Here is a 17943-nt window from a genome sequence, read left to right as displayed (position 1 = left end):
TAATATTCAATGTTAAAACTGGTACACAATTAAAAACATTTTATTTAGGCCAGCTTAAAACATGGGATGACTATGAGAGCCCTGCCTATTCACTGGACACAGCACTAGATTTTGTGGGTGTTTGGTTGGTCTTGATGTGTAGGCCTGTGTAGAATGGTCTTTTCAAAGTACAGCCACTACAGTAGGTACAACAAGCTTCTTCCTCTCATGCAACCAGTTTGAAGTTACCACTTTGTATTGCATTGCTACAGAAACTACCACATTAAATATGAGAAGGTCTCACATCCTGCTAGAGCCTCAACATTTTTCTAGGTAGCCTTTCCATTAAGATGCACTCAAGATCTGCCAAAGATATTGCAGGGTATGCATTACTATACAGATGGTACAGATTATCTGTTTTAGCACTAATGATTTCACTGGTGCCCCTCTTCCAAGTTCAAGGCTTGGCAGAAGGGTACATTAGACAGCTTTGAACTCACCCAATAGAATGCTCAATTTTCCACAAGGTCAAACCTTCAGCACAACCTGTCTCATAGTCCAAAAGTTGTGCCTTATTCAAGTGCCTGGTGTAGTCTAGAGTGTACTGTTTAGACTCAACATAAGGTATTGTACAGTCTATTTTGTAGACCAGATGTTCTAAGCTGACTGAAATGCTTCAGGAAATAGTCCAAATCTCCCTTTACTACACCCTAGAATGTTGTGGGCATAATCTGTTTTGCTTCACTTAGGGGGCCTGTGATCATGGCCAAAACCTTTCATTCATGACCATCACCTAATCTTAATGTTGTGGAAATCAGCAAAGTAAGTATGCTCATGGAGTCAAACTGTCATGAGAGTAATCGATCCCTGGTTCAGGAAAGAGGTGGTGTCATAAGCTTGTATATTGATTCTGTGTGACCTCTAGACTCAGGTGAGATAGCTTCTGTTGTCAAACATCATCTACCAAAAGCCTCTTATGTTTCTCTTGACCATTCTTGGAAGGCTTTGACTAGAGCTGGAGTTGGGTTACTATGACTGGCAAAGGTATTGGAGTCTTATACAGACTGCCAAATTTGGTTTTATACTCACTAGATGCCACACTAATGTATCGACTCTCAGTTTTTCATGCTTCCCTCTCACTGAGGGCAATCCACCGGGCAAGAGTAGGAACAGCAATATCTGAGCAAATAAGACGTTAGCAACTCTTCAACCTGAGTTGTCAGCTGAAATGGGATGAAAGTTATGGACCATTGTGGCATTGGTCTAGACTCAAAAACTCTTTCAAACAACACTGTCCCTTTAGTGACTGACTCTTCCTCCACTTGGTTGTGAAAATGTCATTCCTGTAATAAAGAAGCATTTTTAAACTTATTAACACAAGTGTAGGAGTAAAGGATACACACAAGTCAGCAGAAAACATAAATCTCCACAATATGTCCTGTGGTCACCCCACTAAACTTTTCTACTTCCTATCCAATCTATGGTATATTCCTGATTTTTCCTTAGAGCAGTGGAATAAGTCCACTGAATAACAAGAAATTTGAAAAATATTTTACAGAGTATTTGAAATCCTGAATAACTAACTCATGAGAATGAAATAAAGAGACTAGACATAATTTAACACACAAATGAACAGTCTTTATTAAATCATGAGCACAAATACTGTGTGTGTGTGTGTTAGTTGCTTAGGATGTTGGATAGTTGCTTATACTGAAGATTAAGCAGTTTTCTCTCCAAACTGTATTAGTTGAGATTGTATACCAGATCTTTGAAACATAATGCTACTTAATTCCAAAGTAGTATCAGACTTACCTAGAGTGACTAGCACTACTCCGACTGGTCATGCCTCTTCAAATTTTATGGAGATCATATCGTAGAGGCATCACTTGACCTACCACTGGGGGAAATATTGCTGTTGCCATCCTTATACAATGCACAGAATTAAAGTCATACTGCCCATGAGCAGACCAGGAGTTATCTCAATAGAATGTAAAAAACATAGGTAGCTGGAAGGAAAGCAATTTAACTTTTTTGATCATGTGCTATGCAAAAATTGCACTTACCAAAATAACTGAATAATTTCAAAAGAATATGATATATTAAATTAAGCAAGTAGAAAACACATTGTATTCTTATATACCATGGCCTAAACAGTGGACTTTAATTTTATTTTTTAATTTCTTATGGTCAAAAATCTGTTATGAGTTTTACTAGCTTTCTAGTATGTTTCATTGTTGAATTTTTCATTTATGTGTTTGATCCTCGTGCAATTTTTGAATACATTTTGGGACAACATGGGACCTATTGGTCCATCTCAGCTGTTCCATCTGCTAAACTAAACTAAAACTATTAATAAGAAAATTTTAAAAAAATCTTAAATACTTGTCCTTTCTTTTTATAATGACCTGTTGAAATGGCCCCATAACTAAATTTATAGATAGTTGAATTTTCTAAAACCTCAATTTTCACAAAATTGTTATTTGTATCAAAAGGGGAAGGGAAGACTTAGCAAAATTGAAATGTATAGTTGATCAGTGGAGCAATATTAATATCAGAAACTGTAATAAGAAAACTATGGTTTTTTTACATCTGTTGAAAAATTATAATAAAACAGGTATTAAAACGCTAAGATTTATAACAACTGACCTTTATTGTATAGAACTAGAAGAACCATTTACTTTTTTTTTAGAAATTTGTTGGAAAAATTATGAGATAATATGATACCTGAAGTTAACATTATGCAATTAGATAAAGATTAGACGTGCATGGATAGGGAATGTATGAATGATAATATAATAATACACTTATAGGATCAAAGATGAAGCAGCAGTGTAACAAGCTAGAAAATTGTAGTTTTTTTTGTTCCTGTTTCTGTCTGTCTGTCTTAGAACACAGTACAACTTACTGTTAAAAAATATTATTTTCCTGTACTTCTATAATTAAAGGTACTTTAATAACAAATGTATAGTAGCTCAAAAACTGTAATTGCTGCATAATTATCATTTAGTTTGTATAATACCCAGTGTGGATGTTCTCAAGGTAAAAAGAAATTTGATAACCTTATTGATCTGCAGTATTTAATAATTTCTTAGAGAAGATTACATTAAACAGACACACTAAAAGTGAATTTTTAAAGATACCCATTAATGTAAGCTATTAATATGTATTATCACAATTTCTACTTTGTAGATATAGTCATTGTGTTTTTATATTTGTGAAGCACTGATGAAATTTTTTAAGTACAGATACTAGTAATAAAAAAGCAGTTTTCATATCATATAATCATGCTAAATTTTTTATGTTGAAAAAAGATTTAAGTGTATACTAAATGTGAATAAAAGTATATATATATATATATATATAGTTCAAAATTCAAAAGTGCACAATTTGTTTTATTGTTAAGCACAATCTGAAATTTGCCCACTGTAAGGTCTGAGCTTTGAATTCTGGTAATATAAGACTGTAAGTTTATGGTTGAGACACACAGGGAAGACTAAAAGTATATTAATCATAACTTCATTGTAGGTTAATGAACTTAGCCAATATAAAAATTAATTAAACAATAAAAGAAGATGATACCAATTATAGTCATATTTAAAATATCCCCCCAAAAATGTTTGTTTTTCTCTTGTAACAGTATGTTTTATTTACTTTATTTAAAGTTTATATTTTAGGATCTTCAATTTTAAAATATGAATCTGACTAACAAGATTGAGTTTTGTATTATTCTTTTTTAATATTTCAGACTGTGACTCAACATTTGCCGCCAACACAAGAAACTTCTCTTACTCACACATTACAAGAAACTGTTAGAGGGGGAATAACTTCACCAGTAGATAGTACTCCAACTATTTCCACCCTTCAAGCTACAAGTATGTTTGATCACAATACAGGCTAGTATTTGTTTGTTTTATGAAATTGAAGGCAAATAGTTTAGATTAATTTGTGTTTTAGTTGTTTATTTGGCTTTGAAGTAGCTAGTCATGTAAGACCAGATTTAATAACGTTAAACATGCGTTTGATGGCTGTCTTCATGTGCAAAGCTGAATTTTAAAAAAAAGCCTCTTTCTGTCATTTTAATAGACAGATTGCACAATTACATTTCATTGTAAACTGTATTAACACATGATTTTAGTTCATCATGTCAAAGCACTCACATATAACTGTCCTTTTTACACATAATGGTATTCAATCTTCATATTAGCTATAGTTATTAAAGAAAAACCCTGTCAATTTATAGATGTTACATCTTCTTTGTCATCATATTTATTAAAATATAATTATGTCTCAAAGGCCTGCATACAGAGAACAAATTTATAAGCTATACTCTAGGTGATAGCATCTACTCTACATGAAATAATGTTACTCTTAGAGAAGTTTATTATATGTATATAAACCAAGAGAACTGACGTCTTAATCTACTTATATAAAGAATGTCTCATACAGTCACCTAAGCCTAACTAGTTTTTTTTTCCTATATACTAATTAGGGCAATCCTCTCTTTTGTCTGCTGCCATCTCTTGGGAACACCCAAGAAGGGCAGTTTGTGCTGTTATGGACAAGGATTTGATCATAGGTCTTTTTCTTAGAAAGACTGGTGTGCTAGTTATCCATTTGACTGACATTTCACTCCATTAGAGCACAAATTAATTATCTGTATGATACCAGGTTGTTCTATATTTTATGCTAGAGTGTCTATGTGTGATATAACTCAGGTTTATGTAAGATGCTTCTTTTTGAATTGTGGTTTATATTCCATTATTTCTGTAATATTTCTTTTATTGATCCTGTGTACTTGAGAATAGTTGCACCAGTGATCAAAACCTTGTACTTGTTTTAAAAAATATTATTTGTTACTGTAGAAGCTGTAACTGGTAAAAAATAAATTCCTCTCTATTGTGTGGTCTTCCTTTTTGGCATGATGAGCTATTTCAGACAGACGAGTATTACAGTCTTGTAAGTCTATTATGTTTCTGAATCCCAACTTTTATCGGACTTCCTGTTTCTTCAGCATACTGAAGTCCACATCCACAAGGAATAAGTAGTGGTTTTACTCTTCATTGGGTCATTAGATGGTTTGTTGTATACTAATTGTGATTAAATAGAGCTGTACCTTCTACACAATGCTGTTCTGACTTTATACTGGTTGTATGTTTTGGACAGACCTCTAGCATAGGGGGATTACGTCTATGTATCTGTAGTTTTCTTTTTTACTAAATGTTAAAGGTATCTATTTTTAAAGTTTGTAGTTATAATATTTTTTTTCCTTCTTCTTAGTGTCTTCTGTGCTACATATCTTGTTTATTTTGGAGACTAGGCAGTTTATGACATCCATCTTTACACTGCTGAGTTAGTTTGCACCAGAATGTATGAGTTTCCTGTAAGCTTCTATGTTAATGGGTTAAGTGTCTTGGAAATTATCACATTTAGAGATAGATTATCCTTTTTTCTACTTCTATTGTGAATTGTATCACAAGATGTGTTTTCAGGTGATTTATATTTCTAGAATCTTGTTTGTAGTATGTGGCATTGTTTAGCTCTTAGGTAATGTGATGGCACGAAAAATTAATCACTTTTGGGACTGTTATGTAACAGTTCTTCCCTTTGCAAAATATTCATACATGATATAATCAAGAAGGATCTTTATCTGGAAACAAGGCCAAAAGGGTATGAGTTTACAAAGGCTCCAGCCATACTTCCCATTTAATTGTTGCATATCTCAGCCAGTTGGTTAATGAAAGGGGTATTCACTCTATCCTGTATGAAGACATACCAGTCAATTTGATGGATAAAGTGCCTATCAATTTGCCAGACATAGCACTTATGAATTTGTGTGTGACTGGACTATTGAAATTATAGTTGGGAAACTATTATCCTCATACACTTGATGTATTATGGAGAGCTTTAGACAAGAAATTTTATGACAGAACCTTTTGAAATGGAAAATATGCTACAGGGCTGTTGTCAAGATGCACCTTTCTTGTTATGGGTCTTTTGCCTCAGCATATCTGCTGCAGATAGCCAATGTTTCTGAATTTTTTCAGGAAGCAAGCATAATAAAAGCATTGCAAAAATGTGTAACTAGAAATTTAATAAAAATTCTGGAAACTAAGTCACTGTGGTACACAAGCAAAGCACATAGAATAAAAACATTTTTATGAGAGTTTGCCATTTGTAAAAGTTTGTAAGAATTTGCAAGGTAGCTAAAAAGTGACAATTAAAACACCAGTACTCACTTCAATATTGGAAAAGGAAAACAGAAAATAGGTCAAATTTTGAAAACCAGAACAATATTCTTCTCAAATGTTTGCAGTGTGATAAAAAAGATAGTAAAGGATCTTCCATTGGAATGAATCGACTACTTCTGCAAAATCATGTGAAAAGACTAGTGCTACAACTTCTTACTATACTGTATCAAAAACTGATGAAACCACAGTTTCTCTTGAATCATCAAATGTAGCTAAGGGGTGGAATATTTTTTCATAGCTCTTAGGTTAACAAATCATCTGGAAATGTTTCAATAGTGGAAAGAATTAAAATCTCAACTGAAAATTAACCATACAAATAAATACTCTATGCCTTATTAAACAAGAAATGGTGTATTGGAAAGATGTACTAAACGTTTTTCTGCCTCAATAAGTGTTTATGTAACTCAAAATATTGCTTTCTGTGGAAGTCATGAGAAGCTCTCACACCCAGAAATGAAAATTTTCTGAGATTTATTTAATAATTTATCATATTTTGTTTTTCATTAAAAAAACCAAGGGTATGATAATGGAGTCAGCATGAAAGACAAGAGCAATGGTCTACAAAAAATACACACTTAAATTCAAAGAGTTTTTTTTTCCTGCACCATCCAGAGGTCACACTGTTGAACAATTCAGCTAATTGATGTACCAAGGTAGTAATTTTCTTCCACTTGATTCAAAGCATTAGCTTTTAGTTTTTGCTTTGTTGGGGAAGTATTGCTATATGTTTTCTAGTTAAATTTGAAGTCATTGAATGACAAGAATGTAGTACTGATGCTGTTCTTGCATTCTGTTACTAAATGGAAAGAGGTCTATGACATTTTGGTCTCCATAGTAGAAGACAACACCCTCACAGGAGCCAGTAGAAAGAGCTGTTTTCCAAGCAAGAGCAATAGCTGCTACGATGCTAAGTTTTAAATCTGTATCTAGTCTTAGTGGTATAGCAAAAAGAAAAAAATCATAAAGACTTTGCAAAGGCATTGGTGGATATACGGGAGCTTTCAGAAGAAATACAAGTCACTAGAAAATTTATGCCAGAACACTAGATTAGGTAATGAAAAAAAAAAACAGTTTTCCATATGAAAGTTTTGATGAACCTGCAGTAATTCCTACAACTAAAATATCAACACAGCTGTTAAATCCCTAGAAGAGAGGTTTATTAGTTAACTGAAGCACAACTCATTATTCAGTTTTCCAAACTATATTGATGTCTTGTCAAAAATGAGCTTAGAACTTGCTGAAACAATGGGTCTCCAAATCAGTTTGTCAAATAAGGAGGAAAATGATGTCGATGCAATAGAATTTCTTGAGGAATTGCAGACTCTCTTATGGAGAATGACTAAAGCAGATACCTTTAAAGCAATAAGAAAACACCTGCAAAATATGGTGTCATTTTTTACCAAATGACATCATGTACCTGATGACACTGATGAACCTTCCATATCACATCTAGTGCATCTCTGAGCAAACCAGGTCGTATAAATCCTAGGTGTTTTAGAGTGAACATCATATAGTCATATTAGTATTATATGTCCAAAATGTACTCAACAAACTGTTGTATCATTGGTTATGCATGGTACTGTGAACTGTTGGGGTCAAGTGCTGCAGAAGTTACTTTCACAGAAAACAGTTTGTACTCAACTTGTTCCAGGTGATAGATGTAAAGATGAAAGACCATTTACCAATTAGAACAGATATAACTGATCTTAAAAACATATATATTACAGCAAAACAAGATCAGGTGCAACAGACTTTTTTAGGTTTCAAAAGATAACCATAAATACTTTGATCAAATCACACTCACCAATTTTCAGTCTGATGACCTATTTTTTCAGGATTCTAACTTTTAAGAATGCTAATACAAGATCTATATAAAACTGTTTATTGGTTTTCTTTGTCAAACTCCTTAACTGAATGTGCATAGGGTTAGTCCACTGGATGGACCCCATACTGAAAAAGGAATGTTAAATATAATTCTGAACTTACCTTGCATATCAACATGAAATGTGGCAAGATTTTAGTCAAATGTACAAGTCTGTTGTACACAAAAAATCAGATGTGTATGGATTCAAGATATGTCTTTGAATTACTGACATTAGACTGACTCAGATTCTGACAAGTGGATTGATGTTCATATGAAGAATAGAAATACTTGTGTCATCATACAGTTTGCATATTGCAATTACATAACTTCTAGAACTCCAAAATGCATATTTACAGGTTTTTTTAAGTATTCCTGCATATTGTATCTAGCATTTATTCTTTTCTACCACTAACTGTTTCTAAATTGATAACTCTGACCTCAAACACAATACCATTCAACATGGTATGGCACAAGAGGTTATGGCATGCACACTTTGACTTCCATCCATGCCTAAAGGGTTAATGGGATATCCAACATAATTCTATTTACAATCCTGAAATTGGAAAAATACTTGGCCATAAAGAAGGCAATAAATTTGGTTCATTCTTCTTTGGTGAGTGAGTTTATTCCTCTGTATCTTGGATGAGGACATATAAACCATCAAGAAATGATATCAAGTCATACCTATCCTCTTGCTGAGGCTATTTGGTAGAAGGGAAAAACTGTATTTTTGTCTTAATTTTAGACAACGTGTATATTTGGAAAAGTGCTAAGTACATATTCCAAAAGCAATGATTGTTTGTCTATCTAATGATGATTGTTTCCACTGATGGATGTATTGTTTTGGTCCTTGTTTCATAGCTTGCTGATGGGTAAAATAATGATACAGGAATTGCTCATCACACATTTTCAAATTATGTTGTAAACATCTAGATCAGGATATGACCATATGATGTGGATGTCATGAATAAAGGATTTGGGGAGGCATTGGATCTTCTTCATGAACTGGGTATCAAAACCCAGGCATTATTCTTTCTAGAAAAAAAGTGTAACCAGCATCCCACAGAGAAATTAATTTTTTAAGGCTTGTTACTGAAGTATGTTGGGCAGTGGAAGCAATAAGTGGTCAAATAAAACAGTGGAAATTTCTGGACAAGGGGGCAGAAGGTACTTAACAACCTGCAGATTCTTTTTATAGGGAGATTACATCACAATTACCAGTGTTATTTACAACTAGTATCACACACTGCTTTCAAACAAAACACACAAGCTGATTCTGCTGTTGCACAACACAAGCACAAACTGGTGAACAACATAACACATTGTAGAATATAAAAGTTCAACACAAAAGAATTCAATGTGGGAAAAAAGTGAAGTAAGGTGATATGGCTACAATAACTGACATTTACTGTATATCAACAGAAGCAGGTATTATCATATACACAAAAACATCTATCTGTATGGACCAGTAGTAAAAGGGATGATCATCTCTGAGCAAATATTGAATCATGCCATACTATAAGTAAGATGCACTCTCTTTCATTTTAGCATGACACCTATACTACTCTAGCATTGTCTGTGCTTCACAGACACAATAGTAGTGGAGTGCCGAGCACACACACAGCATAACTATTGTGGTTCCTGGTAGTGGTGTAAGTTTGCCCCCACAATTGTGGGGAGGCCTGAGCCAGCCAAAATCATAACTACAATTATAGGGAAATAAATGTAGGTGGCTCAGTTACTTTTTATGTGGTGACCTATCTTTTGTAGTTACACCACAGGTTCTTGGAATACAAATGGTATCAGAAAAAAACACAGGCTCACAAGACCAACTTCCATACCTGATGATGTTCAGGACTCTTCAACCATCAACAATGACACTTCCAATAAATTAAATAATGATTGCAATTGGAATGTGAAGATGTAGTTATATAATATGAAAAAATGTGACAATTTTATAGATGAGTTATGGACAAGATCAAAAATAATTTTCTAGTTATGTTTGTGGTTTTCATCAGTTATATAGAAAAACAAAGGAAATTTTTATTGAATTTATCAACAAGTTGTACTTATTAAGGTACTGACATTATAGAAATGAACTACTAAAAAAATGGTTTCTTAGCTGATTACTTTTTTGGGTGCAATTAGAAATTAAAATTTACAATAAAACTAAAAGACACATGCATCTAACCATTGTTTAAGTGTCATTGTATCTGTAGTTTCAAGTTTATTTTACTATTCAAAAAATATTAAGATTTACTAGGTAATACAGTTTATTTCTGAGATGTTCCATATTTTTATACAAATAAGAATCAAAACTTTTGATATAAAGTAAGTCTTTCTACCTTCATTTAGATTTTACAGACCTGTTTCTTTAAACTATGATTGCTGCATCTATAAAAATGTAAATTTAAAATAAAAGCTTAAATATATTGTGTTTTATATCCTAAAATTTTTTAAGCACTCTAATATATTTACTCTTAAGTTTATTAATTTTCAGTTTAAATATAACTTTTTAATAATAAAGATTCTGCAAAACTTTTGCATTTTTGCTGAAATACTAATGATAATATCAACACAGATGTGGAATTAATCTTTTAAAGTGGAGTTTGGCTCAATCTATAATACAAATGATATATGGTTTTCTGATTTATGTCAAAAGTCTGTATAGATAAATAATTTACTATTTTTATCTAAAAAAGTAATTTTTAAGAAACAAAACAGAAGTTATACTTAATTTAATTTCTTCATTTGCTAGCCAAATTACATGTTTGTACATTTTATCTTGGAACCCTGTTGTTACCCTAAACACCAGTACAAGAGACATTAGGTTGAATTTAGGATGTTGATTATGTATAGCTGAATGTGTTTTAAAAAGCATCTAACAAACTGCTGAGAATTATTTTCCTTTATTAATTAAATTTTCCTGTGTAATAAAAGTATAAGTTGAACTGCTTTATTTAAAAAATATAAAGAAAATATATAAAAATATAAAGAAATACAATATGATTATACCAACCATTTGGCTGAAACATAACAAACTTTAAATTCCAATCAGAACACGTAATTTCAATAAGATTTTCACCAAATTACAAGATATATTCAATTATTCCAGTTTTAGTAAGCAGTTATTTTCATTTAGTTCTATTTCTGCAGACACAATCAATAACCAAACATCAAACATTGTCGATGGAATCAATCTAGAAGAAATTAGAGAATTTGCCAAAGCCTTCAAAATCAGACGTTTATCCCTTGGATTAACACAAACTCAAGTTGGGCTAGCCCTAAGTGCAACTGAGGGGCCTTCCTACAGCCAAAGTGCCATCTGTAGGTATGTATAAAGTTCAGTAAGAAATTATGTTAATAAAAAACAACATTAACACACTAATATACTGCATATGTACTTAATTTCAAAAAAGTGTAATTGAATGTTTAAAAATTAAACTGTAATGTTGAAAGAAACAATTTCACATCTAATAACTTCAATTAAGGATACTGGGAATATTTGTTAAGTTATCTAACGTTGTCACAAAGTATTTGTAAATTCTTCTAAGGCCAAAAATTTTGATAAAAAAAAGATAGCAAGAGGACAGGTTTTTGTTCCATGGAAGAATTATAACCTAATGAGTACATATAAAACTACAAGAGAACTAAAATATACCTCAAGGCAGTTTAAGAAAAAAAAAAGGCAAATCACTAAAAATCAAGAAACATTAAAACAAAGAATACATGAATTATAAGAACCCATAAGTGACAGCAAAGGAGAATATATTATAACATGTCAACCACACTACATCTGCTGTATCCAGTGCTGATGCTGCCTTTTGCCCAATACCAGGATTCATGTTAGATTAATCTGCAAACTCCTCTATACAAGTTTACTTCTCAGACTACTAAAATTGATTTTCTCCTCTTACATGCTTTTGCAACATATTCTAATATGACTTAAATTTATTTAAGTACTTTAACAATTCTTTACAATATTCAACAGGTTCGAAAAACTAGATATAACCCCAAAGAGTGCTCAGAAAATCAAACCTGTTCTGGAAAGATGGATGAAAGAAGCAGAAGAGAGATATAAAAATGGTGATCATAATTTAACTGAATTCATTGGGAATGAACCAAGTAAGAGGAGGAAGAGAAGAACGTCATTTACGCCTGCTGCACTTCAAATACTTAACCAGTTCTTTGAAAAAAATACTCATCCTTCAGGTTAGTCATCTTGGGTAGTATAATTATCTACTGATGGTGCAAATGCTTCAAATTTGTATGGTAAGTACTAATTATTCTGGGTACATAAAACATTTTCAGTACAAAGAAAACCAAGCAGTTGGTTATTACTACTAAATACCCCAAAATAGCACAGTAGACATTTAAAATTTTGTCAGATAAGGAAAAGTACATTACCCATCTTTGACATATAGTTGATGAATATGTTACGTCTCTACTCGTTTGTTAATTTCCGGTATAAATTCTTCCCGAGGAACTTCAGTGATACAAGTCCTTTCTTAAATAAAACTAGTTTATTCTTTCTCAATACAACTTTGCAATACACAAAATTTCTACAGTCACTTTAACTTAAACACATGCTATAATTCACAACGATTCACGCACTTTACTTATGGTCACTACCGCTCACTTGACTCAATTATCTGTCTCTATACCTCTCTATCTGCAATTATTTGCCGGGCTTATATACTAAAAAAGAGGGCGCCTGGAAAAGACTAGAGTTACCAGGAAAAGTCACGATCCTTCGAGAATCTCATGACGTGACTTCCGCTGTCGTAACAGATACAAAACATAAACAGATCAACATCTTAAATACATAGCAGCAGAAAACCTTATCAACACCAGTAATCAAATTTAAGAAATTTATATTCATTACTAGCATATTTGAAAATTCTGCATCTATTATAAATAGATTATATACTATAAAATAAAACTTTCATTTTTATTACAAAAAAATACTTCATATATCAAAATTTCTTTCACATTTAGTTTCAAAGTTAGATCTAAATACAGATGTAATTTACCATATTCTAAAGTTAGCAAGTAACAGAAATGTCTGATTACATAAAATACATCCTACTGTTTCTTTCAAGATTAAAAATTCCATAACTGCTGGTAAGATTGTGGGCCAATCAAATACAGTAAGCTCAGATCTTTAGGTCAGTTAATTGTTGGCATATTCTTCAATCTTAAAATGTAAAATATTGTTATTGAATGAGACTCACTACCTTCCCTTAATCCATTTTTGCATTTACAAGTTGTGTACAGTCTTGATTCCAAAAACTATAATTATTTTTTTTTAAATTAAAAAACCTTTACAAATTATCAGTTTAAACTGCTTAAAAATATATAACATCAAGAAAGTTATACTTTAATATTACCATTTCTTAAGTTATTATCCACTTCTAATATGAGTTCCATCTTTTTTCAAAAAGGAGCCGAGATGACAGAATTAGCTGAACAGTTGAACTATGAAAGGGAAGTAGTGCGAGTCTGGTTCTGTAACAAACGGCAGGCACTCAAGAACACAATCAAGAAACTGAAAGGAGGGATCTAATTTTCCTCTTGTAACTTTTTTCAAAATGTCTTATATGTTGTAAATTTTGGGACATTCCTAAGAATTGTGTGTAATGATTCAATATCAGATATTCATTTGAGGGATAAATATTTAGTTATCATCAGTAGAGTATTGCCAAGTTTTACATCTAAGTAATTAGTTTTTTTCCCTCTCAATCACAGGTTTTAGCTGTGTTGAGGATCAGCTCAATTTTATACTTAAGATAATGGTATTTAAAAACTTGTGTAAATAGTAAATTGATGATTATTTATGACTTAAATATACATCGAAAACTTACATCAAGTCAACATAGAAACACAGGTCTTTTTTTTTTGACAGTTGTGTGTTTAAGATTCCTAAGGTTACTTCTACTGAATTTTTCTTAGTAATTAAGCTTTGTATGCCCATCAGCTTTACTTAATTCCCTAAGTAATTCTATCTATTAAAGAAAATGTGATTATTCAGGGTGATACATTCAGGATCTAATATGTTTAAGAAAGGGATTTGAGTCATTTTATGCACAACCTTAGGTCCTTTAGAAAAACAAACACAGTAATGGATAACTGAATATCCTGTCATCATCATTATTGGTTATTAATGCTAAGCAGTACAATACACTTTGCTCCTATACTACTACAAAAACCCTCAAACAACTCTTGTTTCCCAACAGAAATCTTTTTATTTACTTATTTATTCAGTGCAATGATATTAAAACACCATTGGAACCTTACTGGAGTTACAATATATGAAGCTGCTCTATACTACTCTGATCATGTTACATGATACAACAAATTACATTACTCAATCCAGGTAAAGAATAACAGTAGACCTACAGTTTGACCAGAGTTTACATTCATGTATTAATTTATGTGCAACTTCCATTTTTCTGGACATTTTCAAAAAATGGTTCATTTTGGAAAACAAAATTTAACATTGAAAAGTATCAAGCTAGATACTTAAAACAATGACATTTCATATTCAGATTTTTTTCAAGTTATATTTCCGTTTATTTAAGTATTTTATGTGCTCTATTTAATCATTCTGAATATGGGTAATCATCCAACACTTAAACATTCAAGAAGGCAATTTGTCTTTGGGAATTATAAGGTGGGATTTCATTATTCTCTTTATACATTTTTTCTGGTGTAAATAATCTTCCCTTATTTCATAAATAAATCCATAATTTTCCCCATGATGTATTTCACCTATTTGTAAAAGTTACCATAAAAAAACATTCTCTACATCTTATAGTTATACCTTATTCCCTTGACAAGTGCAAAGTTCTGTGAATAAGCTTGTCCTTATATTAGAGGATGTATACTTTTTTAAAGATAAATTTGTTAGCAAAATGATTTTGCTTTGGATATATTTAGTTATTTACACAAATATGTGCTCCATGTAAGGTAATGATAAAATTCCATCTGTTTCCACTTAAAAAGTTTTTATCAAAACGAGTTTTTTATTCAGTTACATGAAACACAGCCACTTGCTAAAAGGAACTTTTCTGCCCATATTCTTAAGAATTTATTTATACTTAAAAGAACCACAGGCTATTAATATACAAGAACTTTTAGCTTGAGGTTTACCTTCAAGAGACATTTTTATAATAATAACTGTTGTCCACCTTGACTCTGATCTCATCTTTTAGTAACGATACCTTTCTATCCACTATCCATACAATCAAGCTTTTGAATATTTACATTCCCTCCTCCTGTCAGTTATTATGGAGGAAGAGAAATATTCAGGACAGAAATACATCTTTTTCTCAGATACAGCCTCTAAAATGTGATTGTAAGTTATCAAAAATATAAAAATTGGGCTTTATTACCAGTTGAAAAGTTATATCAGAAAAGATAAAAAGCCCAACAAACTATTCCCAATACAAAATGAAACATGATTTTGTTTGGAACTGTTGTATTCAGATGCATAACATAAGTTATTATGAATGATGTTGTTATTTCCTTTCAAGTGTGTGCCATTCAATTTTAATATTCAGGGATATTTGTAATTTGTATTTTTTTTTTTTATATATTTTTACCACATTATGTTGTAGTAATGTGTTTAGTTCAAATTTATGTCTATTGGAATACACTGATAACAATTTTTTTAAAGACTAAAAAATTTTATTTTTTGTTTACAAGTCTGCAGTTTAAACAAAACAATTTTATGTTAAAACATAAAAAGTGTTACGTTCCTCATCATTTTCATTGTACTTCTTTATTTTTGTTTTAATGGAGAAATGAGTACTGGTACTTTACGCCATGAGCACAAGGCTGAGAAAAGTATTGTTCACTTAAATCATTTTGGTATATTTCTTGAAATAATCCATTGTAGTTTTAAACATTTTTGGGATTTAATGTCCAATACTGAAGAATGGGGAGGGCCCATTGAATAATTCTTGATTGTTTAATAATTTCAGTAGGCTTGTACCTGTGGCTTTAAAGTTTATCTTCTTTCTAACATAAGTAACTATGTGATGCCATTCATTTGTAAATACAATAATATTAAGGAATCATTTTCAATATATTATGTAAGGTTTTATAAACAATTAAAACTTCATGATTAATTCTTACTCATTTGTATATGTTTTAGTGCCCCTTATACTACTTAAAGCTTCTAGTGTTTCTTTATACTCATACATTAAGATATTTAGTTTCAAAGAGCCCTAATAAACAATCCCAGTAAACTGCCTCACAATATTTTAGTATTTAAAGGCAAACAACTTCAACAGTTTTCACACATGATCAGTGATTGGCTGTATTTTGATTACCATTTTGACTTCCAGAAATACAAATTACTGTTGAAATTTTTTTAGACAATCATTTGACTGATATTTCTTACAAAATTTATTTCTAAATAAATTTGATCTAGATGGTAATAATTTTCTTTGCTGTCATTTAACATTTTAAATGTAACTGTATTAAATATATGTGAAAAATATTAGTCTCTAATACACATGTTGAGATACAGATTATGAGTAAAACAAGTCCACAGTCAGCCTCGCTCTGTACAGCAAAATCTAATACACATTTCCATAATGAAGTAAAGCAAGCACAATACTGTATGAACAATTTTTCGTTAAAAAATAAAATTACAGAATTTTTTAAAATGTATGCCATTTGTAAATAAAATATACATGTAAATAGTTTCTAATATGCTGGTCTTTAAGGGTGTGATGAAAAAGAGAGCAGCTTTAAAACAATCAAATTTTGTACTGATATTAATTTAAATTATCTCCTTGTTTTTTTAACAGATGATATTATTGGTTTTTATAATATTTTTCAAACAATATATTGTTGCATTTTAAGGCTTCATAATTTGAAAAAATATTATGATTACTGATTAGTATTCTTTCTTTTTTTACACTTTGATAATAAATTTACATTTTATTAGGAACTTTGTGTGCATAATTGTTGAAAAATAAATACAATTAGGATGAGCATGTTATGACAATCGTAAGTACCTTACATTATTTCTATATCTTACAAACATACCCAAGTTTACAGAATCTTTGTTAACAAACAAAAAATAATTCAAACAGTACTTTCAGTTTTTTTTACTAGTTACAACTAAAGTTTAAATGCTTTTTAGTTACTTTTAACGCACATACAGTTATATGTAGCAGCTTCAACCATACTTACTAATTTGAAATTATTTAACTCATTCATTAACACATACTGCCCTTTAATTTTAGATTTCTGAATTTTCTTATTCCAAGATCATTTTAAATCAGTTGTTCACAGTTTCCTACAATGGAATATTAAAAAAATGTCAAAATTAAATAAATGATTTCTGGCTGACATCTGTATGAATGGAACCTTACTAACTAAAACTTTCCAATTAGTAATCAAGTTTGCAAATTTTGTGTTATTAATACAAAGATGGTTTAGAATATTTTACTTGCATATTAACATTATACTTGCAGCCTTTAAAAATTAAACAGTTTTTTTTTTTTTTTACTGGATGATGAAAGAAGTAATTTTTTTTTTTTTTCTTAACAAACATGTTCCATATCATGAGTAAGTTGCAGGAAGTATTGTTAGTGCAAAGGGAATATTTTTTAGTAAACTTCAACCACTTCTTTTAGAACATGTAATAAAGACACTTAGGTGCAAGTGCTTTTATCTGTTCCAAAACTGCTAATATGAAATGGCTAAATATTAATTTAATTCTTCAAATATTTTTTGGTGTAATCTAGTATTATTTCAGTATATTTTTGATATTTTCATTTTAACTATTAAGTTCAGATATTTTGAAGTAAACAGTGTGATTAATAACACTTTGAC

The 17943-nt window shown here is 31.0% G+C and overlaps 1 protein-coding gene across 4 annotated transcripts in view; it reads left to right on the top strand.

Annotated features, from left to right (window-relative positions):
- LOC106478457 (POU domain, class 6, transcription factor 1-like) overlaps positions 1-14172 on the top strand; it is a 126430-nt gene extending 112258 nt beyond the window's left edge. For 3 of the 4 annotated variants that reach the window (XM_022382050.1, XM_022382048.1, XM_022382052.1), the window contains 4 exons: positions 3725-3872; positions 11248-11422; positions 12083-12303; positions 13536-14172. In XM_022382050.1, the coding sequence (XP_022237758.1) occupies positions 3725-3872; positions 11248-11422; positions 12083-12303; positions 13536-13657 (666 nt within the window). In that variant the 3' untranslated portion in view covers positions 13658-14172. The remainder of the gene's footprint in view (positions 1-3724; positions 3873-11247; positions 11423-12082; positions 12304-13535) is intronic. The other variant, XM_022382049.1, reaches the window with a different exon arrangement.
- The last annotated feature ends 3771 nt before the right edge of the window (positions 14173-17943 follow it).

The sequence above is a fragment of the Limulus polyphemus genome, unplaced genomic scaffold (assembly GCF_000517525.1).
Source record: "Limulus polyphemus unplaced genomic scaffold, Limulus_polyphemus-2.1.2 Scaffold213, whole genome shotgun sequence".
Lineage (NCBI taxonomy): Eukaryota > Metazoa > Arthropoda > Merostomata > Xiphosura > Limulidae > Limulus > Limulus polyphemus.
This window is presented reverse-complemented; position numbering and strand designations above follow the sequence as displayed.